The 26842-nt window shown below is 43.0% G+C and overlaps 1 protein-coding gene across 1 annotated transcript; it reads right to left on the bottom strand.

Moving 5' to 3' along the window:
* On the bottom strand, nucleotides 1-21754 carry CAPN14 (calpain 14). The gene is made up of 21 exons (XM_056487788.1): nucleotides 21446-21754; nucleotides 19220-19289; nucleotides 18176-18294; nucleotides 17438-17574; nucleotides 16156-16330; nucleotides 15367-15432; nucleotides 13930-14015; nucleotides 12644-12718; nucleotides 11844-12007; nucleotides 10980-11143; nucleotides 10251-10262; nucleotides 8139-8344; nucleotides 7572-7608; nucleotides 6690-6752; nucleotides 5031-5088; nucleotides 3334-3398; nucleotides 2825-2893; nucleotides 2630-2708; nucleotides 1399-1515; nucleotides 667-722; nucleotides 1-387 (listed from the first exon to the last, which is right to left on the bottom strand). The coding sequence occupies exons 1-21, from the start codon at nucleotides 21674-21676 to the stop codon at nucleotides 361-363; spliced, it is 2076 nt and encodes a 691-aa protein (XP_056343763.1). The 5' UTR covers nucleotides 21677-21754; the 3' UTR covers nucleotides 1-360.
* Nucleotides 21755-26842: the final 5088 nt, after the last annotated feature.

Genomic DNA, 26842 nt, shown 5'->3' with positions numbered 1-26842 from the left:
TCTCCTGGACTCAAGAGCCCCTTCACCAAGCACAGCCTCTGGGCACTGCCACAATGTGTGCCTATAACAGCAGCATTAAATCAGCACAACTCAGGTGGCCCCAACAACTCGGCCACCATGCTCCAGGGTGTCACACTTTGCACTCATGCTAGTTGGCATCCAATGGTCTCTCCTCAGTAGGGTTATTTGAAGTGAAATAGGACTCAAAATAAATGTTAATTAGCAAAACTTCACCAAGACTGTGGTTATCAGGTTAAGTCTTCTTGAGGGAAAGACTTTCTGTATGAAGTAAAGGTTGAAACAAGACAGCCTTCCTCATCCTGGTACAGGTCTGGTTGTCTCCTCCTCTACAGCATTGCTTCATGAATAAAGTGTCATCATCATCCACTGTAAAATAATATGGAAAGGGGGTTGAAATAATCCATCCCTGTGAGAGCTCTGCCATACTCTCACCTGGACTGGACTATGAGGCATTGGAGATATTCTGCCTCCAGAAGAAATAGAAGCCATAATAAAGAAGACTTGGAAGCCTGAACCTCATGGTTGTTTGTAACCTGCCCTGTAAGTGGTCAATTAAATATACATTTTCTAAGGTTACAGAATAAAACAGGCAGTGCCACATGCAACAAAGGGGCCTGCATGTGACAGTCAGGGAAGGGGCTTTACCTCAGATTCTCGGAGATATATCCCTTTGCCATCTTGTGTTAAGTTACGAAAGGCCTCTGCAAAAGAAGTAAATGGGGTGCATTAACTTGATAGCCAAGGCTCTCTCTTGGGAAAAAGACCCAAAAGCAGACTTTGTATACTATTTTCAAATGCATGTGAGATTCTCTGGTCTGTTCCTGGGAGATCCCTGAAGGCTGGAACAGTAGAAGCAGCTGAATAAACTCAGATATGTTACTGTCTGCCCATCTATCTGAAAAACCTCAAAATGCTGGTGGTTCCAACCTTACCCACTACAATTATGAGATGTGTGCTGAGTGTCTGCAGAATGATCTGAGTATCAGCTGTCTCATCATCAAACTGCAGTCCACAAAAGATGTATTTCAAAACTTTCTTCCTCCTGGAAAATGTGTATTTCAAGGCTGTCTTCTTCATGGAAAACAAGCAATTTTCATCTGTACATTGCCTACCTCTTCCTACAGAGAAGTGCAGAGAGCTTAATCACTCTGATATGTACAGCTTGGATGTCTGTAAGAAGGGATTGGTGGGGGGGGTGAAAAGAGAGCTTGGCTTCCTCTGTATCTGTCCCTTGCTTAAAACTGACTGCTCTTGCTTTATTCAGAAATCCAGTCCTGCAATTTTGACCTTGCCACTGCCAGTGAGAACAGCATCAGAGGGGCCATGGCTCAGCTGGCAGCCCAGCTTGCCTGGCCAGACACAGAGCACCAGCCTCACCTCCCATGATCTCCACTCGAAGCATGAAGCAAACAAAGCTCTCAAAACTGATCTGTAAGCCAGGGTCACCATATCTGATTGCCATCAAATTACAGACTTCATTGCTGAGTGAAATGCCTACATAAAACAGAGGGGGAAAAAAGGGAAACAGAATGAGATGGCACAACTGAGTGGTCTTCATCCCTTCTCCAACAGCTTTGTTTTTCACACTTGGTCTAAGATAACCAAATATTAGCCAGCCCAAATGAGATCTCTACATGAAGATATCTTCTCCAAATTTAAAAGGGTTCAGGTCAGGTCCCCTATACTTACAGTCCTTCCAGAGTTGGAATAAAATACGAATAGGCCTCTTTTGCTCATAGGATATGAGGGTAATAGCAGCAGCTGGGTTTAAAAGCAATATTCCCAAGAGGGTAGGAAAGGAGATGAAAAAGAAAATCCAGAGGAAGCTCATACAGAAAGCATCAGTCCCAATGTCAAGCAGCAGCAGCACTTGCAAGGAACAAAAGTATTCTCTATTCATGGCCTGGGATTTTAGTTTGCTTTACCAGAGGTCTGCCTGAGTTTCTCACTGTGCTTTCACTGACTCAGATGAACTGGGTGAACATACACCAAAAAGAGGAATGGTATTTAAGGTGTAAATATGCAAAAGAAGCTACAAGACTGAGCACCTGCCCCCACACAACACCCAGCAATAGCAACAGAGCTCAGTATTTGGACCTACATTTATCATCTTCCATTTCTAGATCAAGCTTCAGACACTGCATTAATGAAGTCTGGCACCATTATAGCCTCTGTGCAATTCCCACACTTCCAGGTTTGGTCTCTGAGCTGTTGTTTTCAGCAGAGGCTGCAATTTAACAGGAGCTAGATCTGGCCTGCATCCCCACAACCTCACAAAATCTTTTAAAATTCAATTAGTAACACACAGGAAGGGATTTTAAAATTGGGTTATAAAAATTGAAATAAGCAGACACTTCTGTTTCAGACAACTTATAGTGTGAGACCACACTGAGAAAAGAGTGGGCAGCCTATCCCATGGCAAAATAATTTTCAGATGTGTTGACTTAGCTAAAGAAGGAAGAAGAGATAGCCAAGGCCATGCAAACTATAATGTTTTCCCCTTCCCCTGGCTCTACATGCCATTATCAAGATGTTTCCCAGCCCTGTGCTTCTTTTCAGCTTTCATGAGCAAGAAGATGAGACTTGCCAAAATATGCTGTGGGCTCACCTGTCTCCTGTACAGCTGCCTGCAGTTCCACAAGGTCAAGCTTTCCTGATCTGTTGGTGTCTCTCTTCTGGAAAACTTCCTGTGGGGTGAGGGAGTACTTTTAAACAAACCAAACCACCCAAAACCTAACAAGTGACATCAAAGGGATTGTGAGCAGGGAGATATTGAAAGGTGGCATAGAAATTACTGTCGTACCAAGTAGAAAAGCAGCCTTTTCCACAGGACTCTGAATTCCTGGATACTCAGTGTGCCAGTGGCATTCAGCTTAGTGGGAGAATTATGGTCAAAACATCTCAATTAAACATTAGAAAGAACCCATTACATACATTAAAAAATGAAAAAAGAAAATAACAAACCAAAAACCCAAACAACCCAAAAACTTGCAGCCACTCTAACATCCATGCAATTATAATATGAGGATAACAATTTCTTAGCCCACATGCCTATTTCTAGACTTGATCCTCCTCCCACTAAAGTCAATGGAAACCTGGCTGTTGATTTCAGAAGTGGCAGGAATCAACCCCTTTCCCAAACCAGTTGCATTCTATCTCAGCTGAACTGTTGTTATGGAGGGTGAGAAGTTCAATAAGCAGGGCCATGTTCTGATGGTAAAGAAATCACAGTAACACCCAGTCTGGCCTAAGAAATAATGCTCCAGGGTAAAGTACTATATGAGTCAGAAGAATCACTCATAACAAGGATACATCCAGGAGCGCCAAGATACCCTGGCAGGAATCCAGACTGAAATTCAGGTGAAAACTCTGGAAATCTGGAGAGAAAAAAAAAATTGTTTTGGGGAGTCATTGGACATCTTTCAGAAAAATGGACCCTCACAAAATTTTCCCTTACTTGAGAGGGCTCAGGCCCCAAAGCCTGCATGAAACTTTACACCCACTTGAGAAGATATATCATTTATGATGATAAAAATATGAGGCAACAGGATGGATTCTACTAGTCTCAGAAAATCCAATATGAGCTCCCTGCAGGCATGTAATATAGAATGAAATATGGTACACTATCTTCAGCTATTAGAGAAAATGGAAGGAAAAGGACATCCAAAGCTCTAATCCCAAACAGAATTTACTGCATGACCTTGAGCAAAGTCACTTGACCTGATGAGCTTTGGGGAACAGCACTGCAGATTAATTGCAACCCTTGTACTAAGCGTCTCTGTGTCCCTCTCTTTCACAGACACACTGCCAGCTCTTAATATAATTAAAAGTACAGGCACTGATGTAAACATTATGCTGTCTCAAAGCTTAGCATTCCTGGTTCACACATAAGTTACAAGAAAAGTAACAGAAATAGGCTCTAATCTCACTGCAAATCATGATTACAGTAGGTCTGCGCCTTCCACTGGGTAAGGGACAGAATCATAACTCACCAATCCCTTCCTTGCAGAAAGTCAAGATGCCTTAATAATTTTAATATTGTAATAGCCCTGTTTAGTAAATATGAACCAAGTACTGTAAAGATTTTTAAATCATGCTTAAAATTAATAATTTATGAAGACTCCTAGTTCAATACAGTTTTCTCACAGATAAGACAGCGCCTGTTGGGTCAGTTTACAAAGACAGAAGAACTATCCTTGTCCACCTTTGTAGAGAGTAATATCAAATTCAGTTTAAGTGAAAAATGCATCACATCACTCTTTTAATCATCTTCTTTGTTGCCTGTAATGGCTGGATGGAGTATTTTCTATGTTGCATATTGATTGCTACCAGCGAAGAAACCAGGAAGAAAATCTGGATTCATCATTATATCTGTAATTTCACTGTCACTGTTCAGAGAGAACAGCCACTGCAATGCCTCACTGCTGCCCAGGTAGTGTTATTTGTTACCAAGGTCCAAATTGTAAGCTGTGGAGAGCTTTGGGCTGCCCCCAGCAGACTGAATTTCACATGAGAGAGACAAGCTCAGGGCTCACCTGGCTCTCACATGCATGGGTTGAAACAGCAGCATGGACAAGACACATGAAGGCAAAGACAAGACCCTCCTTCACCACATAAATCCTATGGACCTGGCATTCCACATCTTCTAGTTTGGTGCTGCTGAGACTGTGGCAGTGGCACACGGTGAAATGAGATACAGTTTCAGAATCAAAGCTGAGGTCAAACTGGGTTTGGGCTCAAATTAAGAATCTGCATCCGTGCTTGTTCTCCACCCTCATTCTCTCAGTTGTTGAAATTCAAACTAGATTAGCTCTGCTTATAATATTTCTGCCTGTTGATTCACACCCCAGCAAATCCTTTTGCTCTGGAAATCTAACATGGCATCAGAAGAGTCAGTTCGGTCAGACTGAAGCCAGTTTTTCTTCCCAGAATTCAAGAAATAGATACAGGAGCTGAGGATTTTCTCTGAAAGGGCTTATTTTACAGAAACATTATTTCTCAGCACTTACTTCTCCAAGATATATTATTCAAGATCCTCTGGAGCTGAACAGCATTTATTTCAGGATTCTGTGATACAGAAGAGAATTTTAGTATTTTTTCTAAGTATTAAATCACTTTTCTCCCTCTTTTGTTTTCCCAGCATGCCCCATCTTCATTCTCTGCTTTTCTGGCCCCACTCCAGCCACTGTGAAAATCAATAGAAAAGATTCCCTTTGAATATGACAAGATTCTGAGACTGCAAGAGCTGCAGTGTGCTCTGGGCTAAGTTCTCAGGGCTCCACACAGATCAATGCAGTACTGCAGATTTTCCACGGAGTGAGGATGCAGACCTTTCAGCCCTAGTGCCATCTGTCCCATCAAGTACACTGTCAAGAGACCTGCTTCAAACCCTCCCTTTTTATCATTTACAAACAAACAAACAAGAAAAGAAAAAAAAAAAAACAGGAAACTTTGGAATACTTCTTCCCAAACTTTTCAAAGCAGAGACTCCCCCCTCCTCCTTTTCATATTAAAGTTTACAGATCTTAGAATCTGCGACATTCGTCTGTTTGGAGGATTTTTTAAAATTTCACTATTCAAAAATAAAAGTCTGCTTTCAGATCATTGAGACATGCCAGGGTAAAGCCTTCAGAAATGGCAGCAACTGCTTCTGTCCCTGTGTGTAGTTGGACATCATGACAGCAAAGGACCAGCACCTCACAGTATGTGGCAATTTCTAGCCACAAATCAAAGCCACACCATGCTCAAAATCTTAAACAAGGATCAAAAAGTGAAGGTATTCCTTGCTTTCAGTAATAGCTTCCTTCATAATATTGCTATTAAAAGCACAGATTTGTTTTTGTGAAATTGTGCTTGCCAAATACAGGGTATGATACTAAATAAATGCAGCAACCTTTTCTGAAAGGTGGAACACTTGCATCCCTCACCACAGTCCATGGGACCCCTGATGGTTAGCTCCATCCCAAATCAGGCCACAGAAATCACTAAAAAGAATCTTTCACAGGAAGGATCATATTTCACTAGGAAAATTACAGGAAAAAGATGAAGGGACACCCAATATCTATTTCACCTCTCAAAGCAGGTCAGTCACCATCCAACTGTGATGAAGTATTTATGAGACAAGGTTCAATGTTTTAGGGGTGTTCTCTAATAGGTAACTTTTCCCAATGAATGTAAGAATGCCCCAAAGGGTAGGATGGATCCACACAGCCCATCACTTTGTCCCCAGTACAGGCAACAGGAATTAATGTTTAGGGAGAGCATGTGAGCCTGGTCAGCTTCTGTAGTCCATTCTGCTGTTACTCTGTTGGAAAAGTGATCTTAGAGGGCACATCCCTGCTCAGTCCTTTAGCCTTTGTTTATGGACTTTCTGCCCATCAGTTTGCTAATACCTTTTGAGCCTCTTGATACTGTCACATCCACATTAAGTTCCAGGCATTGACACCTGCTGTGCAGAGAATTGTGCCTGTCTCAATGCTATCACATTGCTAAGCTTCACAGGAAAGTTTGCTGTGTGGAGTCATCACTGTACAGAGTCCAACCTCCTCTCCACAGCCCCTTTCTGCTCCCTACACATCCACAGACTTTCTCCCTTGAGCATCCATATGCTTTTACTTTCACAGAGCTACATAATAGCTCTGGAGGAGTTTACTCATGCAAGCACTTACCTGTTCAAAATGCTTTGTGAAGAAATCCTCCCAAATCTTGCCTTCATACCTATCAACAATTTCCTTTAAGGTATATTAAAAAAAAATCATTAACTTGCAGAAGAAAAATATTGTCAGCCAAGTTTCCCAGAACAGCATTCCATTCCCTGCCCACCACTGCAAGCAGTGTTACATCACTAACACAGCCCACTGCTAAGATTCCACCTTACATCACAGAACTGCTATTTCTTGGAGAGAAATACTCATAACATTTAGTGGGGAGAAACATCCTGTCACCCCACCCCAAACTGTGCAAAGCACAGGGCTCACTCTGTGCCAAGGAGAGAGAAGGATCTCAGTTCCCCTTCACACAGCCCAACAGAGGAGATGAAAGGAGAAAAGACCCAGTTTATGCCAGGGGAACAAACTATGCTCTAAATTCCCTAGCACAAGCTACAGATGTGCATGCACTGCCACTGAGACCAGCTCTTTCGAAAATAACCTTTAGGCCATTGCATGGGAATAGAACTGCCACAGTCCCATAATGCCTTCAAAATGTTCAAGGTGTGAAAGGAAGGGAGAGAAGTGCCAGAATGGACCATGAGTATCCATAAAGCCATTAACAGGAAAGACTACAGAGCAAGTAAGATGGTGTCATTAGAAGATGTTTGCTCAAAGGGCAACTAAGCTGTCTAAAGTTTTGCTTGTCCCCCACATTTGATTGCATCTGTCCCCTTGGTCCAAAGGATCCTGTCTGTAAACCCATGCTGTGCTTTCAAGTGCTGCAACACAAACATTGACATTCTCACTTGGCCTCTCCTCTAGGGTAGAGCAACAGTAAAATCCAACATTCAGAGCTATAGATTGAACCACAGATGCCCCACTCTGCTCACACCCACTCACCTTAGAGAGGGTGAAGCTTGTGTTCCCACCCATCTCCCTGGAGATGCAAAAAAGCAGACACATTAAGGACAGATCTCAGAGTTGTGTGTTTATCTCATCACAGGTGTCCTTCCCCTTCCCCAGACAGGTCCCCAACCTGCTCTTGCTGTGTTTTATTATCTGGTGTTACAGCTGCAGTAAGGCAAGGTCTCATATCCATACAGGACCCCAAAAGCTGCTGGCATTTGAGGTATCTGTTCAAACAACCATCCTAGCATTGCCAGCAGGGAGTTCCTGGCAAACTAGTGGAGCTAAAAAGCTAAAGAGCTCTTATCCTTCTCACTGTCTCAAACATGAGCACGCTGCAAGGATTGTGTGGGCCTTTCTCAGCCTTTTTTGAAAGCATAAGGCCAAAACAGTGTTTCAACCATTGAGAATCCTACGGCAGGAGAAATCCAGAGCCAGCTTCTCTGAAAGAGACTGTGCTGCTTTTTGCAGAGTTAAGTCTTTATGCTTGCCCCCATTAGACCAGAAAGACCAGACTTTCCCAGGAAATTAGGTGCTGGCAGAGGGGCAGCAGCAGCTCACCGAAGAACGTGCTTCCTGGAGAAGACCCGCAGGACGAACTCGGACTCTTGCTGAGGCTCCAGGGTGCATGGGACAATCACATAGACACAAGGCTCCAGATGGAAGTCACAAGTCACTTCCCGCTCATCAAGGAAAACCTGGTGCTTGTTCACAGGCTGATGTCGGCTGAAGAAACCTGGGGACAGCTTTCTGTTGCTCTCCTGATACTGTTCAGGGAAGAAAGGTAAGAGAATCATGTTCTGGCCCAGCTGAACACATGGACAAAAGGCATGTGGAAGATTCACAGGCAGGGCACAGCTGGCCTGCCTTCACATCTCAGCCTGTGTTACAGCACAAGCAGGTAACAGAGCCCAAAGGACTCAGTCTCCTCCCAGGACAGGATGGTTCTCACCATGCATCACCTTGCCCAGTACTAATATGACAAGGGACTGGGTTTCCTGCAGCTTACCAAAAGGATGACACTACTTGTAAGGAACAGCAGCAAGAACTGGGGAGGAGAAGCCATTCCTGTCAAAGTGGTTTCTGCAAAAGTCTGCCATATGGGCCAAAATTACTGCAGGCAGGAACTGCTCTAGAGTCTGCCCTCCACTAGCCAGAATACCTCTTTTCCCACAGGGACCACATACTTTGTCCCCAGCTTGTCTTTTGCACTAAGGAACTGGTAGCAAAGGATTTTTCAGAACACCTGTGATCTGAGCATACTGCATGAGCAACCTAAGCCCTCATCCTGATTTCATGCAAGTGTCCTTGATCTGTCTGGCACTCTTTGCTCTACAGGCCCTTTTCTGCCACAGGATGATGGATAAAATGTTGATCCAGGCAACATGGAACTAATTTTAATGCCACTGAGTGCCCAGTACACAAGCCCAATAAATAATCCTGCTAGCTAAAACTACTGTCACCTTCTGATCTTGGCTGTTCCTCAAAACATTTAGCCATTTTACTCTGCAGCCTCATGGGGAGATGCTATTCCTCTTCCTTTGCCAGTATTTTTCTTACTAATAGAGCAATCTTTCTTATAAAGGGTTGAGGGTTACTCCTCCTCATGCCCCTTATGTTAAATTCAAAGTTTTTATATTCCAGTCAATACTCTGTTGACAGCAGTTCCAATACCTTAGATGCTCTCAGCTTGCCATCTCTCTGTATTGATCTTGGCAACCACTACAAACCTGAAATTGAAGTCCTGGCTGTCACCATTCCCACTCAGGTGTAGCAGAGCACTCTGCTAGGGTCACACTCAGACCCCCTCTGCCAGAAAGTTTACCTTGAAGGTAACCCTGATAGTGGCCAAGATATTTAAGTCAAGAAGGGGTGCCATCTTACCTTATGTTACCACGCTGGGTCTACAGTAACTAGGAACACAATTGTGCTGCTCATACCATATACCCAAACTAGTTCTTTGCCAGCCCAAGTTCTCATTTAAGTTTTGCACTCTCATTTGAGTGGTAATAGAGTTGATGATATGAAAATATGCCCATTAAAGACAAAATTACCTAAATTTTCCCCTGTTTTAAATAGCCCACTAAGATCAGGGCCAAAATTGAGACTTCATCAAGATTCAAGTTCCAGGGCCCTTTCTCAGTCCCAAAGGCTCTTGGATAAAGAAAATGCTAGAAATACAGCTGACCTGAAGAAGTTAAGAACACTTGTACCATCAGACAGCCAGGAATCTGAGCTCCCTAGGAGATCTTTGACTTGCATGGGGCACAGGCTCTTTTCCCACCTCATGTCAAGACTGGAAGGCAGCACAAAGGCATCTCTGACTCCCACGACACAGCCAAGAATTGGGGCACCATCCCACAACTGCAACAGGGATGAAATGCTCATCAGGTAAAGGTTGATGCTACTTCTAATACCTTTGAAGACCCAGAACAGAAGCTGAAAACTAATGCCCATTCTCAAAACCAATGAGCTCTCCTGCTATAGCAGCCTTTCAGTACAGAGGATTCTATGTTAGTAGTGCCTTGCTGTAGTGCCTCACTGAATTCAAATACTGTCACTTGCTCTCCAGCCAAGAAACAAAGGCAAACACACCACATGCAGTGTTGTCTTAACAGATGCACCAGCCTAGGTCCTCCAGAGAATAGCCAGCAGTGGTGACAAGGGACTCACCTGTAGGCCCACCTGCAGGAAGAAAAGAAACAGCATCTATCAGTTAGGACCTCTGTGTCTCACAAAACACAGCCAAGTTCTTCCTGGGAAGCAGAGCAGCTACATACACTTAAATGGGGTCTTTGCCTTCAGAAACCTCAGTCCTTCCACCCAAAACCCCTTCCCCACAGTCACCTCTCTATAACTGTGCAAGCTCACAGCAGCAACAAGACCTGTGGCTCTGTTCAAGGGAGAAGAGTGGCTCTCAAGGTACTCAGGTAAGCAGAGAATTTAAAGTAGGAAACTCTCACTCCTAGTGATATCCACTTACTTCTGGATACACAGTGAGCTAGCAGTATGAACATAGTAGCAGCTGCTGCATATTAGGAACACTTTTTAGGCACAATTTTACCACAGCTGGAAATGCCTCAAAGTAAGGGGACTCCTGGCACACTCTTCCAGCTATTGCACATACCCTCAGAAGCAGCAAAATGAATCCCAATGTGCTTTGAAGAAAAAGGCACTTCTCACTACTCTGCAGGCTGACACACAGCATGCTGGAGACACAGCAAGGAGGACATAGAGCCCGAGGGAGCCCTGATGAGTGAGGAGACTGGGCATAGGCAGGAGGAAAGAGCAGAGATCACCCTCCACACAACAAAAATTCTTGGCCTGCAGAGCACTACAATCTATAGGGGCTGGAAGTTCTCCTGTTTGGTGAGAGCAAGAAAAGCAGAGCAATTCTTTTACCTTATAGAGTAAAAATCCAATGAAAAGATGAGGGGCTCGGTTCCGGTGTTTGGTGCTGTGTTTCTGCATGAGGGATATAACCACATTGCAGGCACTTGGGCTTTTCTTACTGTCTTCAATTGGCAACACATTCAGCCAGTACTGAGGGTTCATCCAGAAACTGCCTAAGTAAAACAAGAAAAACATTTTGATGTCATTTTCCATCACAAAATTGATTGCCAGCTTCCCACATGATGTCTGGCACTGGACTGAATAGGTTGCAGGCTGTCTGCATCTCCAGACCCCACAAGAATTTGATTTTAAAGTGCATTTTACAAGTTTAGCAGTACAACTACTATCTAAGACAGGAGAAACACCCAGGAACAAGGAACTTGTTACTTCTGCTTACATGCAACTAAGAGCTCATTTTGTTTATATATGCATCACTATTTCTCTCTCACCCCTGGTGTATGGGCTAGCTGACTTTAGACTCCACCTGCTCTGCTTCCAGAAGAGCTGGGTGTCTGACTATTTTATTCACTTTACCTAAAACACACTCCCTGGAGGTGCTGAGGATGCAAATTTTAACCGACAAGTTTAATGCCCTAGAGCAGATCAGTGCTGGCAATTGATCCTGTGAGCCTAAAGCTTATTTCATGCTATAATCAGCCCACTGCCCTGTGTTTGCAAGCAGTGCATCTTCTGTGATAGCAGAAGCCAGTCAAAGTCCTTCAGCTCCTTATTTCTGATGTTTGTGTGGAGGCTTAAATAGGAAGCACATGTTTCTGTTATCAATTTTATGTTAAGCAGTTATAAGGAGCTGGTCACTGAGTCAGCAGAGCATCCCCCCCAAAAGTCAGAGTTATCCAAAAGAGCACCCCTCACCATTACAGAATCCCAGGCTTCCTCCTGCTGTACTTCCTTTAACCCATCTCCCACTCTTCCAGGAGTACATCCACTTTTTCCCATCTTCCTGGCTCATCAGGTCTGGAGTTAATTTACAGATCACCAGATCCACAAAATGAATCTTAAAATCTCGCAGAGACATCCTGGGAAAAGAGTGCCAAGAGACATCTTGTCAGAAGTTTAGTTTAGTCCATATGGTTCATAAAACAAAAAGAAAAGGGAGCAGGGAACTTGGAAGCCACACCATTCTGTGTTACATATGGTAATGCTCATATTTTATTAGGCAGTAAAGAAGAGAGCGTCTGCTTCCACAGCAGCATCTAGGGGTAGCTAATGCACGACTAAAACTTCAGCAAAGGATAGCAGAACAGAATAAAATAATCTTGCCAGCAAAGGGAGTGCAGTGAAATTACAGGGGCAGCAACATTGCCACCTCGTGGCAAAAGCTGTGGAGAAACCGCAGACAAATGGGCAAAGGAGGGCTTCCCGAAGCTATGCTAAGAAGAAAAGGCAGGACAAAAGCTCCTGGGGCTGCCCTTTATCTCCAGCAGCCCCAGGAGACCTAGCAATGTCCTGCTTCTCCCTCACTCCTGCACTGAAGAACAGTGCATTCCATGTCAGCACAGGCACTGCTGCTCACAGCATCAAGCTGAGAGGAGCACAGGCTGCTATAAAGCTCATCACCTATGCCTTGGCCTAAGTGGCAATGTGCTGCTTCAGCTCCAGGTGAAGCCCCAGGGCTACTAGCAGAGAGGGGAGAAGCAAGACTGTGCCATTACCAAAATTCTCCATCCTCCTTCTTTTTCCTCAGCAAAATCTTCTCCTTCGGGCTCAGCAGTTCCCACTTGTAAGAGCTAGGGGGAAAAGCATGAGGTGACTAACCAAATTCAAGGCAGAGGACATAACCTTCCTCTATAAAAAGAGCCCAGGTCCCTGCTTCTACATATCTCCATGTTTATCCCCCACTCTGCCCACAACCACCCTGGATCCCATGAGATGTAGCTACACAGCTCCAGTTTTCTCCAGAAGACAGAAATGTTCCTTTTCCATCAGCCAATCACTTCACTTGAACCCACAGCTTCCAAGTACTTAAAATATAAAAATCTAGACCTGCTTTGTTGGTTAATTTTCTGTCAAAGGAGACATAATAGGAAGAGTGTTTGGCATAATGAATGAATGACTAGGACAGCACAAGAGGCAGCTGGGAGTAGTTTCTAAGGCAGGCCTGCAGTATGTTGCTCATTATGCTCTTCAACAGAACAGCTGGTGTGTTGTCATTATGTGACAGACACGCATCAGAGAAGTTACTGCTCTGCAGACAAGGTGAAAGCCATTCACATTCCCAATGACCTCTGTTCTCTTCCCTCCTTTCTATGCCCTGAGCCTCAGCAAACAGACTGTGCAGGGAATGAAGGGAAGCCTGGAAGCAAGAAACATGCTCCACTTCGAAGAGGAACAGAAAACAAGTTAACAGTTTCCCATGGTCTAGAATGCAAACCACTGTCTTTCATGGGTCCCAATTTAAAAAAAAAAAATAAAAAAAAATAGGTAGATGCAAATATAGAGCCCATTTTCCTCACTAGCTGCTTCCTCTGATCTCATGCCCAACAGTATTTCCCCAAGCATCCAGGACAGAGGACTCCTTCCTAGTTTCCCAATTCCAACCCCTTGCAGCCTGTGGGAGATTTTTTCTGGCTCCTCCCATGATAAATGACTGTGTCCTGAAACATGGGGGTTTTCTAGAGCCTTCTGCACAGCTCTCCAGATCACAGCACAGTGGTCAGTGTCTCGTGTTGATATTATGTTTCCTCTGGCATTTAGTGAAAGGAAAACTAGAATTTATCTGATTGAGGCTGCATATGTGAAGTGAGGCCAGCTACAGCAGCACTGTCTGTTGGAGACATATAAATCTATGGAGTCATTGCTTTAACACCAGAAGGTCTGTGCACGCAACTATTATCTTACTGCTGCCCTCAACATTAATTCATGCCTGAAGATGGCAGCATCTTTCCTCCAAGAAACCTTTCCTCCCCTCAGTGTCACACCTTTCCTTTTTTAAACTCACCTGTCACTCCAGTCTCCTTTCCACTCAATTTTTCCCCACGGATTTCTCAGTCTCACTAGGTTTTCTGGTCCATATTGACAGGTGACCTGCAGAAAGCAGTAACATTGTGTTTACCGAGGTCTCAGCAGTTCTCATCTGGTTTATATCATCGTACTATGTCACATATTAACAATGACTTTTTTTGTTCTCACAGATGCCAGCAAGTATGATGACAAAAATCTTTTAAGATGCAACTCTGAATGCCAGCAACAAAGAGATTAAGGTGCTTCATCTTACATTCTAAACTGAAACCAGAGACATGACAGATTCCTAATCTAAAGGCTTGACTGTAAATTCCTTTTCCTTTCCAACATCTTCTCATTTTCTACTCATGTGAAAGCCAAGTCCTACCCCAGTGCAGTGGCACAGCACAATGCAGCCCCCATGGGTGACCACACAGGATAATGCCTCCTGAACTGGGATGCCATGGTGGGAGAAGAGGGAGCCAGGCCAAGTAGGGGCTTTGTTGACAGCACACAGCAGAACAGATGACTTCACAATGTTTCCACATGCTTGATCAGTCTCTTAAGGCTGCTTGGCTCTTCATCTCATCCGAGGAGCCAGACTGACAGACAAGTTGTTGAAAAACTCCACACAAACTCCTCCTATGGGAGACACAGATGTGCCTCATCCAGCTCATCACTTCTGCCCTTCCTAGTATCTCTTGCTACAGGTACTGAACATGCTTTCACCAAAATGTCCAAAGCCCCACACAGTCTTTGCCATCCTTGTCAACCTCCTCTTGAGGCTGGACAAGACAGTCATCCACCAATCCAGGAGGAGGAATCTCCTACTCTTTGGGATGTATTATTTCAAGTCTCTTACCTCTAGGCAAATATCCTAAGGGGACTCCAAGCAGTAATTTTCTGCAGATTAGTGGGGTCTCCCTACACTGTCTGCACAGAAGCACAGTTCAGTTCCCTTAATCCACACCCCTGAGTCACACTTCTATCTGCAGTTTTTCCTATTTTGGCCTTTACATCCTTATTATTCTATGGCCTCCCCACTGGCTTCAGAGGAAGGCTTTTTACCCAAAGTAAAAAGCAAATCCCCAAGTTTCATCACATCCTCCCAGCAGCCCCAAAGGCCAGTCCTTTCATTCTTAACAGCTAAGATGCATTTCTAGGTGATGGTCTCAGCAGAGCCCTATGAATCATTACCACCCTTAGAGATCCACTGATCCATACACTGATACTTTACATCAAGGCCTCCAAATTAAAATAGACATACTTGAAATGTGAATCTTAAAGCCCACAGTCTCTCTTAGCCTAAGATTAAGAAAAGAGTATTGGGCAAGAGATATTATAGTTGCTCTGCTCAATGGTTGAACCTATGAATGCAATAAAAACTGCTAGTATCCAAATTAACCTGGACCCATGACATTTGGGCTGGTCTTACCTTTCTAATACCAGTTACTGTGTAGGCATGGCCAGCAACAAGCCCATTCTTCAGGACCTTTGTTGTCTGTATACAAGAAAGAGAAACAGAAGGAAAAGAAACCTTTTATTCTATCCCAATCCATACAGCAATACCAGAGACCTGTAATCCTTTAAGCAATGGTTTTTAAAGCAAATGGAGAACTGAAAAATAAATAAATAAATAAATTGAAGCTCCTAAGAGCCAGATTATGCAGTATGCTTGGAACTGGAAGGTTGATTGTTAATGGCCCTTCCTAAATTGTGGATCTCCAGCTAGAGACCACCTCACTTTAAGGAAGCACAGAAGGTCAGGTTTTGATTTTCAGAAAAGTAGAGTTTCCCAACAGCTGAGGTGGTAGCATAAAGTCTGGAAGCCAAGACTTTAATTCATGTTCTGAATGACCCACCTCTCTACCTTAGCTATAACTTTATTCCATGTGTGTCTGTACCTCAGTGTAATTTATTTATTTAACTTAAAAATTAAATTATTAATTAAATTATAAAATTTATTTAATGAAAATGGGAAAATGCAGTAGATCCCTATCTAATAGAGTATTTTCTTTGATAGATAAACCAGTTCCTAAACATAACAACAGGGAGCTGAGAGCATCAGGGAATCAATCCATAAGCAAAGTTTAACATGAAGTATGTGACTTCTACAGAAAACCACATGTGGCAGTTTTGACATGTTTTGAGTTGTAATGACCAGCTGAACAGAGAGAAACAGATCTGGAAAGGTATTTAGTTATAAAGTCCCTCCAAGCCTCACCCCTAGGTGTGTCTGACAGCCCATGAGAGATCTGCTGTAGGTGGCTCTTGTCAGGATATCCCACAAATCAGAAGGAGCTTCTGCAAGCTTGATCCTTGTATTGACACCCCCTGTAAAATCCACCAAGGCTTCTGAAACTTGCCCAATCTGCAGGTCTTCATAGGAGCCATAGAGTCTAGCAAAAAAAGACATCAATATATTCTTTGGGTTATAGTCACAAATGACAGGTTGAGAACAGTGAAAACATGAAAAAAAAATGTGCAAAAAACAAAAGGAAGGCTATAACTCATGTTTCATTTTAAGGTAATTTTTGGCATTTGGGAAGAGGAGAATCTACAAAATTGCCTCCAAGATTAGCCATAGTCTGAAAGGGACTCTTCAGTCACTGTCATCCCTGACTGCACTGTTATGAGAACATGCCCATCATAGACTCATTGATGACTCTGCCTTAGAGAATGTTGCCTGAATTTATCACCAGGCACTGTGCTGTATCTAAGATACAGTGCCTTGAGAGCTCAGTCTCCAATCTGATTTTCTTTATCACTCCAGTGCAACTTGGCCCAGTCTTTTCATTCTAACCCTATCACCAAATGAAAATAACTGAACATTCTCACCTTTGTGTGATCTTTCTCCCAGAATTAACTAGAGTATTTTTCCCTGCTCTGCAAAGATTATTTCAGCCAAATATTAGCAAACTCCATCAGTTAGGCCTTGCTGCTTTCTTCTTTGTGCTGATACTACCACTTTAGACAAAACACTCTGGAGAGAAGCCACTGTTCTCACCGTGCCATATGACTTGTGACATGCCTCAGCTTTGGGGACCTGAGAGCAAAAACATCTGCCTAAACAAAGGGCAATGCTTCAGCAGACCTCCAAAACGAAAATCCTTGGAGGTTTCTCATACTGATAATACATTAAAGGAGGCTTTAGAAATCACTCACATTTGGAAATGTTTATCTATGGTGTTTCACTCCTCTGTGGTATTTACAGGGAAGGCATCAGCCTCAGCCAATATACTGCAAACAATGATAACACTCAGAGGAGAACCCTCCACAATAGGGCTGTTTTCACACCTAAACCCTTGGATTTAAACTCAAGGGCCTGGTTTGATAACAGCTACTGCAATGGCAGCTTTTATGTGTAATAATAGAAAGATGAGAGCCATCTACTACACTCCAAATGTAGCAAGGCCTAGGATTTGCATTTATAAACAAGAACAAACTGCGTAGGCACCAACATATATTAGAGAGGCTATTTGCATAAGTTGAAATGAATCACTTACTTAGCATATGCCTTCTCCAGAAGGGCTCCCCAAAACACGTTCTTATAGACTGAGGAAACAAAGAGCAGCTCCCCCACCTCATTCACCGGCAGGCGATCATCAACCACCACGTCAATCCATTCCCCGAAGTGCCAGAACTGTCAGGGGAAAGGAATGAGCTGATGTTTCCCTTGGAAGGGACCTCCCCTTGAAACAACTGGAAAGGCAAGATAGCCTGGCTGTGGGCACAGAACAAGCTGCTGTGGGTCAGTGGGATGTGCTGACTCACCCACAGAGCCAGCTCCCCAGCCCCACCCGGCCAGAGGAGAAAACAAAGCATCTCTCAGGTGTAAAAGGAGTAAGCAGGGAAATTAGCCACAGGTGGACTACTGGGGAAGGAATTCCTAACTGCAGGGTAGCAGAGTTATACCAAGAGGGGGGCAAAGGGCTAGAAGATTGGAGCTGATGTGTTCAGGTCCTGCTGACTGTTGCCACTCTTGAAAAAGACTTTTGTCTGCTTTAAAATATGGGTAGGACACAGCTGGAGGGAGCAGCCAAGCAGAGGTGTTTCCTCAGTGGCTTGCAGTTGATTCACTGCCTGCACTACTTTGTGGGAGAGGTGATGGGCTCCTCTCCAGACTGGGATACCCTCTGGCCACTTGCCCCTGGCCAAAGGGAACCATGTATAAATTATCTAAGGGTGTGACACATAGCAGAGGATATCTGAGGCTCTCCTGCAATCTGGGGGAGCAGCTGTACCCGGAAGTGGAAAATGCCCGCATATTTCCTCTCAAAGCTCTGGTTTTGTGGCACAACTGCAGCCAAGATGTCCTGGTGGAATGTCAGGGCTTCCAGGGCCGCCAGGAACCAGCAGTTCTCTGCGCCAAGACAAACGGACACATGCAGTTGGCTGAAAAGTGAGAGCTCTCAGCCAAGTTCAGCAACACCACCAAGATCCCAGCAGAAGAGCTATTGTGCTGATGTTTTCACAATTATAACAAATCATACACACAAAATTAGATGATCCAGACATGTTCTTTACTTAACCAAACTCTGATTGGTTTATAATTGTTCTCTCCTGATCTTCTCATTTGGGTACTGTGAAGTTACATAAGAAATTTAGCAAGCAATAACTGTCAATAGAAATATTCTATGCTTTACTGACGTTGTGTAGGGTTTTTTCTGTTCTCTTTAGAGACACGCTATTAAAAAAATCTTTTCCATTTTTCTTTGAAAACATTAGCTTCTCAGAAAAAAAAAAAAATTTCCAGAAAATCTCACATGCAACACAGTACTTAGCAAACTTTGGTTTTAAGGACATAAAGCACTTGAAAACTATTTTACTCTCACCTCTACCTGTTTTTTCGATAGCAATATAGTCTTTTATTTTAGGCAACACAAGCATAAAATTATTTTTTAACTGCAAGCCTGAGAAGAAAACACACTCACACTGAGCATTAGGTACAAATATAAAGTCCTTCTGTGGTCTCTGTTCAACTGTGAAGCAGCAACACCACAGACCAGTAAGAGCACAGGATCACTTCCTGTTAGCATGGGCAGAAACAACACACAGCAGTGTTTTCAGCTTGTGGAGACACCTCTCATGCCTCAAATCCCACCATGCAGCTTGCCAGCTTATTTACTGAGCCTATGGCAGTAAATGATTGCTTCATCCACATGCCAAGTGGAGAGAGGAGATGGATACTTTCTATTTCCATGCCAAGTTTTAAACGTTAAAACTTCCATGCAAAATGTTATCTTGTGAAAGAATACTTAGATATTTATACAAAGGAGTTTCCTTACCCACCAATCCTTGGCAGAGATCAAGCTGCTTTCTGTTTGCAGCATAAAATACAGGACTTTTGTGCAAAGCCTGGGAAACACAAATGAAAAGGAAAAAAAAAAAGCAGAGAGTTAAGCCAGTAACATGAGCTGATTTAGCTTGAAAGTTAGAGCTTTTAAAATACTGAGAGTCCTTTGTGCCAGCAGACATTGCTCTGGCTCAGGTATAAATCTATTGTTATGTGCTCTGGCTAACCTGACACCAGTCTGGGCACACATTTGTGCTTGGTCTATGTTGAATTTGGTCTCCAGTATAAGTCACTGGTGCTCAGATGCATCACCATGGCTTTCCATGGACACATGCTGAGAAGACAATCCTTTAAGCCTGCCAGTCCTGCTCCTCCACACAAGTGCCAGCTAAAAAAGGTTTTGAGGGCTGAGCACAACTGTTCAAATGTTCACTCAACCTGGCTGACATCTCCACAGCTTGAATGAAAATTGAGCTATAGACTGATGGCTGCTACAGCATTCCTGTTGCTGTGACAAGAATAAATCTGTGAATAACTGTACAGAGAGAAATAATGTGGTGATTTTTTTCCCTTCAAAAGTGCCTCTGAGGTTAAATTAATAACCTAAGTGTCAAAATTACATTTCATTCGAATGACCCAGAAATTGCTCAAGCTAAGTTTCACACTGTTGGCTTCCCCTGCAGGCAGTAGCAAAGAAACAGCAAACCCTTAGAAGGCAGCCACAGTAATTAGACTCCAAGCTCTACCCTTGGTGAGTTTGGATGTTCAGTTTGCACCATCAGTCATAGATGCAGCATGCTACAAGCCTGCAGGCTGACTGGCAGAATCTCAGCATCTCCTCTGCAGCACAGGGACTGAAGGATGCACAGCATCCATTCTCAGATAGTCTTTGCTCAGAAAGTTTGGCACCTAGAGCAAAGAACAGCTTTCTTCACAAGATAGTCTTAGAATCATAGAATACAGAATATGCTGGGTTGGAAGGGACCCATCAGGATCATCAAGTTGAACTCCTGGACATACACAGGATACCCCAACAATCATAGCAAAGCAGCAGAACAGTCCACTGAGAGACAGAGGGGGTTTCGAGTCCATTCCAATATCTGAGGGGTAAAGAGACACTTGAAGGACTTTGTAGAGGCCAGGACTCATGCTGACCTCTTTTTTTTTTCCTCTTGAAGAAACTTGATCCTTCTGGCAAATTGTTTAAATCTCACAAAATATGACAGCTAGAAAATAACTTAGTTGGAACATGCTATCTGGTATTACCTGGAAGAAATCCCTACAGACAAAGGAATTCTGAAATTCTCATATAATTCTGTACATTGCTTCCAGGGGGATCTGATTGTCAATACTCTGCTCAGTGGCTCAGTAAGAGCAGAACTGGCATTGCTAGTAACAGGCCTTATCTAACTGTGCCAGGCCCCAGTCTTGGCCTCCCACACTTGTTATCTACCCTTTTTGTATGAGAACGTGCTCTGTGACCAGCCCTTGCACCTGGGTGTCTCTTGTGATGTTTAGTTTAAGCCTGAAATGCCAGCAGAGGCCTTGGAAATGTGAGCACAAGTAGAAAACAAAGGCCCCAAAACTAAAACTAACTCATCGACTGATGCTCTGTCACTGGTTGTGATAGAAGCTCAGCCTTGAGAGCTGGGGAGAGATTACTCCAAGCACAATAGCCCAAACAGTTAAGCAGGAGGGGGAAAAAAAACTGCCCAGCAAGAGGATAAGGCACCTGCTCTGTCTGGGAAAGTAGCAGGCTCCAGCTTCATAACAGTAAGAGGTCCATGGAGAGAAGGGCCATTGCTAAAAACTGTCTAGAAACTCAGAAATCTTCTAAAAGGTCATCATCTCTAACTCTAGGGAGAAGGATCTCATCTCTCACCACAGAATCACAGTGAGATCACTGTAGCTGTGAGCTCCAAGGAAACAAACTCTCCCTGCTTCCTTCACCTCCTCTCCCTCTCTGCTCCAAGTGTTACCAGTTATAAACAGAACAAGGCTGCTTATGATTTTGGGCAAAAAATGCTTCAAAGGCAATTATGAGACTCCATCTAGCCCAGCTTCCAAAATGACACCTGATGCAATAAATGTAATGCCCAGAGACATTAAAGTACACCTAAATTAAAGTCTAAGAATAGTCTGTTCAATACTAAAACTACTTGCTGGCTATCATGTGTAATCACCCTCTTACACACAGCACTCACTGCAAGTCACTTACATGTGGCCTCTTCCACTGTAAATTTCGGGGCAGTTTCTTTAGCAGTGCTCCTGTTCCAATGGAGCTGATGTGAGCAGGGAAGGTGTCATCTGTGAACAAGTGTTTGCTCCTCAAGCACGACTCCAGCAAAGCCTGGTAGTTCTGCTGGATGGGAGGGGTGTGTTTCTGAAAGACACTCCTGCCTAAAGGCACAGGTGATTTATTTTTTTTCAAGCACAGCAGAAAAGGCATGCTGATGTCTCCAATAAAACAAGGATAATCTTTTTCCACTGAGGATTCTGCAGGGATCTCACACTGCTCAGTTCAGCTGGAAACTCTTGGTTTTCTCAGATGAGGCGTGTCTTTTCAGAAGAATTCCTGATAGTTAAAATAAGTATAAAAAGTGAATTTAATCCTGGCTTTAAAAATGTTCTTCTTAGTCAGCAGTGGTGGGTAGGAACACTGTCATTCCCAGGAGAAGTGGAGGCTCTCAATTCTAACTGAGCACTTACCACTGCATTTTCAAGGCTTTAATATCCCTGTAGATCTGAGTGAAATCAAAACAAGTGACCCCACTGACTTTTACTAGAGCTTTGAAGCTCTAGTACATGGCTATTCTATGTCTCTCTCAGGACTATTTTAGACTCTCCAGGATATTTTCATAACATGTTGCAACATGAATGACAGTCTTTATTCAATCACATTCTGGCATGAAGTTATGTTCCCTCCCAAAAAAAAAAAAAAAACAACAACAAAAAAAAAAAAGCAAGATAAACCAAAGGCTAACAGAAAAATGGAATACATTAGGTTTTAGAAATCCCCAACTCACACTCCTATGATAGTTATTTTTCCCTTTTTGCCTCGTTTTGAGAATGATATGATCTTCCCCAAGAGCTCACATTCCATCTTGCTGAACACCACATATTCACACATGAAATTGATGCTGAGGTATTTTTTTCCTTGTAACATTCACATTCAAGACAGATGTTTCTCATCCCCCACTAAAAACACCGAAGAGTGATGTCCTAGGCCTTTTTTTAATATTAGCAGCTATGTTAAACATTTGCACCACTCCTTGCTGGGAGAAATCATGACTAAAATCTCAGTAGGTAAATCACTTCTGTCAGTGCTAACAAGGTGATCACAATCAGTTAGTACAGTGTGGACTGAAAAAAATTAACCAGGACAAAAAGTTTAAGAAATGGTTCACATGCCATAATGATACAGTCTTTGGAAGGCTCCCCCACTGAGGAGGCTCTTAGAGACTCAAAATCCCTGCCCCAGACACCCAAGGACGCTGGTCTCAGTTAGGCACCAGTTGATTGCTACTCCCATCAAAGCTGAAGGTCAGCAGAAGTCCCTTTGAGAAAACAAACAACTACAGATTGTACACCCACTCTACAAGTGATCCACAAAGGTCAACCCTCAAGGGCAACCAAGAGAAAAAACTTCAAAAGATAACACTGGAAATGAAAATTCAATTTTCTGTTGTACAACAGACATTTCAGAGCTGAAAAAGAATTTAAGTGCCTAATAATTTTTCTCCAGATGAAAAATGCTGTCTTCTCCCTCCAAACCTTCCCTTTTTACAGCCATTGGCCTTCATGGCTACAACAACATAAGCAACAGACAGAGATAGATTTAAAAGAAAAACAAAGGAAGAAAACAGCCTGGAGACCAGCTGCACTTCACATAGGCAGACAAAACATGTATGAAGAAGAATTCCTCATTCTGCTACTCCCCAGGAAAAGAAGTGGAGAGCAATTGGCACACTTTGAGCTACAGTGAAGAACAAACATTTGAGACACAGTTTTTGGGTGTGCAGAGTATTCACAGTGCCTGATAAAATTATTTTAACTTTTCACCAGTTCTCACTTCCCTCTGGCATTTATTTGAAAAATAATTGAATTTTATATACAGGTCTTGAAACCCAAAGATAGTATGAAAAAAACGTTGCTTTCAAAAATTAAGTTTTAAATCACATGAATATGTAGCCTTATTTTCAAGAAATTCAGCCAGCACCCCTGACTGTTAAGTGTGTGTTGAATCAATGATGCTACTTTCTATGTTTTGAAAACCTCACAGCTAAACCTGACTGTGTGTTGCTTTAAACTCTTTTCCAAAATACCTGGAAAAGATGCAATGAAGCATTTCATGTATCATGAACAGTCACTTCTCAGACAGCAAGTGTTCCACCTTGTGTCTAACCCTCTGCCTGGCCACAGTCCTGTGTATGAGCAGGCACCAGATACAGCTGTATATGACTAGCCAAAGTACTCCTCCATTCACCAATGGTACTGAGCCAGACTGAATTAGTCCTCCTCCACAGGTGGAGCAGTGTGTGTGCATGTCTCTTCCAGCAATTAAAATTTCTAAGGGAAAGAAGCCAAGTGTAGCAGACAGAGGTTAAAAGCTTTAGAGGGAAGCCATGAGCCAGTAGGTTAAATGGATTTGATTCTCTATTCTTTGCACATTCCCCTAGTTAGCATATTTACCATCTGATCTAAGTCCTTCCTGCATTAGCATCCTATGATCTCCCCTGAGATTTCTCAAGATCTTAAATGCCTCATTCTTAAGCCTTGAAATAAGAAGCTGAAGAATCCATGGAAAATCCTTCACTTTTTGTAAAAGTAACTGGACCATGAATTAATTCTCTTACTCAATCTATGGGAGGATTTACCTCAGGCAACACTTGGATAGTGGGCAATTTCAGTGCTAAACCTGGGGATGACAGAGCTCAGCCCAGCTCTTCTGATTTAACAAAGACAATCCAAATCTGGGCTAAGGAGCTGCTCCTGACTGTGTGGAACAGAGTAGTAAATGCCTGCATGCAAAATAATAAATTTTAGGGTGAGCAGAACAAACGATGCAGGGCCATCTTTTACAACCATTCATGTAACACAGCAGAACATTAGCTACAGAAATTAGTAGTCATTAGTCAAAATGATAGTGTGAGTGTATTAGGCTTTGTTAATCTTTATTAGTCTCTAAACAACAGTATAAAAACAGTACTTGCAGGTACAACTTCTAGTCTTTGATTAAACAGAATACTGAGTATTTCAGAAAAAAATCCTCAAAGCTGACTCCTGCTCTTCCTGTGGCCTGGTAAAGCAAACAGAAATATCCTGAAAAGTAGCACTGAACTGTTTTCTCACTAAATGAATTAATACAGAGACAGGTGGATGACCTTTCCCTGCATTTCCTGTGCTTAGATTATTGGCCCAAAAGTTGAAGAACACCTTCTGGTGCTGAGATTTTCAAAGTCAAGCAGTGAACCTGCTCCCAGTGATATCAACAAAAAGTCTGTATCAAAATGCCTGGATGGCTTTCAGAATTTCAAGTTATACCTCTCTGACCAAAGATTCACTTTTAAAGACTCTGGATGAGACTTAAAAATATATATCCTTAGCTGTGGAAATTGTCCAAGCTAAGTTGAAACCAATGGAAATATGAAAATCCCATTTACTCAAGATCTGTGTTTTAGCACTTAAGGTTACAACATCCTATTCATAAGCATCCCAATCATTAGATATTCTGACTACCCACAACTCCTGCTAATGACAGATGATATTTTTGATCTCCACAAAATACTCAGTGATCAAGTATCAGCCAAACCAACTCCAAACAGCAAAAGCGAGAGAACAAGGATGCACAAAATGTGGGTTAGTTAAAACACCAGCCTGTGTTGCCAACCACTTGGCAAGCAGAAGTGTTGGAGCTGTGACATACAGGGCAGCTGATGTGGCTCATCCAGCTGCTTTACATCACAGCCAGCCTTCCCACATTTACTGATACAAACTTTTTGCCTTTCCCTTCAACACCTCCAGAGAACAGCAGCAGCTGCTGCATTGTGTAACTAATATCCCCATCTGATCCCAGCGGACAGCTTCATCTTAACATGGTGACAGAGTTACACTCCCTTCGAACCTCTGGAAAATCCTAATTCTGTGCTAGCCAGAGATAACTGCTAAATGCCAGCACCAAATCCCTCTACACAGCACTTGGCATTTGATGTCTTACCTTCTCCAGGTGTGCTCTCACAGAAGAGGATAACTGGCAGTGATGCCTGCTGCTCATAAATAGTATATTTGTTATCTCTCCCTTTGTGTGTATTTAAGTGCATTTATATATATGCTTTGCATACGTAACTCCAAGAGCCTGTCCTAACCTATCAAACACTGTGGTAGAGCAGAAGGCGGGGAAAAAAAAGCATATTGAGCAATCACAGAAAATTTCTGGAGATGTCAATGCAAAAATATTCACGGAAGAAATGAAAGAAGAGGTCAGCCCATCACACAGGCTACCTTTTGACTCACTCATTGCTTCAGTGGAGGGCAGTTTCCTTGTTCAGTTTGTCACTCAGTTATTCAAAGCACAAAACTCCACATCTCTCCATAAATCACTGACAAGGTAGAACAGGAAGATGTGTTCAACTTTGTCTTAATATATTGTAACAGGATTTCTGCTTTCAGGTAAGAAACAGTTCAGAGAGGAAATACTCTCAACCTCACATATTTTCTCAGAACAGACGGGAACATGACACTTTGTCAATCAGTTAATCATATCAATTTCTACAAAGAACATTTATGCAAGTTTGATGGAGGTGTATGTCCTATGGCAGAGACAGACAAAGTCATTCAAGAGTTATAGACCGAGCTTCTGCACTGCAAGGATGGTGAAGGGCTCAGAGGATTTTTCTTTCCAGCACTATTACAGACATCCCATCAGCCAGGTCCCCTGTGTGCAATACAAGCAGCTTTCTTTGCCAAACAGATCTAAGGAGGGAGCTCTATGGAAGCAGGAATGCTTCCCACTCACTGGATGTATATTATCCAGCCCCACATTCCCCATTTTTGGTGGCACTTCTGTGGTAAAGCACCTCCTTCCACCTCAGGCAATGAGGTGCTAAGAGCAGTAAGGGAGGGTAAGGAAAAGGACTATGTGTGTGTGTGTATGTGTGTACCATGACACCTGAAAAATGATAGGAGAAAAGCTATGGGAGATATTTCAGAGGAATTTGAAGGAGCAGTGAGGGCAGGAGATGAAGACAGCAGCTTTCTGAGTTGCAAGACAAAGCAGTGAGTGAGGAAAGGAACAGAGTATGCTGGAGACAATTTTATGTTTCCACATAGGCCATATGGCACCAGCAGGCAGTTGAGAATTTTGATCCAGCTGGACCAGAGGAAACTCTCCTTCCCTTACTTACCAAATTAGTATATTTGGTTTAATTCTGGGGGCCTTCTGCACCTTGCTCTCCCTTCTGTCCTTTCCCACAACCCTGGTTACTCCCTGTAGAACCCGTCAGCACCTGAACTTTTGACTCTGTCTCCTCAAGTTTCATACTTGGTAATGGACAAACAGTGGCAGTAACTGCACTGGCAGGAAGTTAATTTTACTGAACTACACTGCTCCCACAAG

The sequence above is a fragment of the Oenanthe melanoleuca genome, chromosome 3 (assembly GCF_029582105.1).
Source record: "Oenanthe melanoleuca isolate GR-GAL-2019-014 chromosome 3, OMel1.0, whole genome shotgun sequence".
Taxonomy (NCBI): Eukaryota; Metazoa; Chordata; class Aves; order Passeriformes; family Muscicapidae; genus Oenanthe; species Oenanthe melanoleuca.
The sequence above is the reverse complement of the archived record's forward strand: the minus strand, read 5'-3'. Positions and strand labels throughout refer to the sequence as shown.

Coding starts and splice junctions, on each gene's coding strand:
- CAPN14 (XM_056487788.1), bottom strand. CDS start 21,676: ATGCCTTTTCTGCTGTGCTTGAAAAAAAATAAATCACCTGTGCCTTTA. Junction 16,331..17,437: donor CTGGAGAAGGCATATGCTAA/GTAAGTGATTCA, acceptor TTTTTTTGCTAG/ACTCTATGGCTCCTATGAAG. Junction 1,516..2,629: donor GGCAGCTGTACAGGAGACAG/GTGAGCCCACAG, acceptor TGTTTTATGTAG/GCATTTCACTCAGCAATGAA.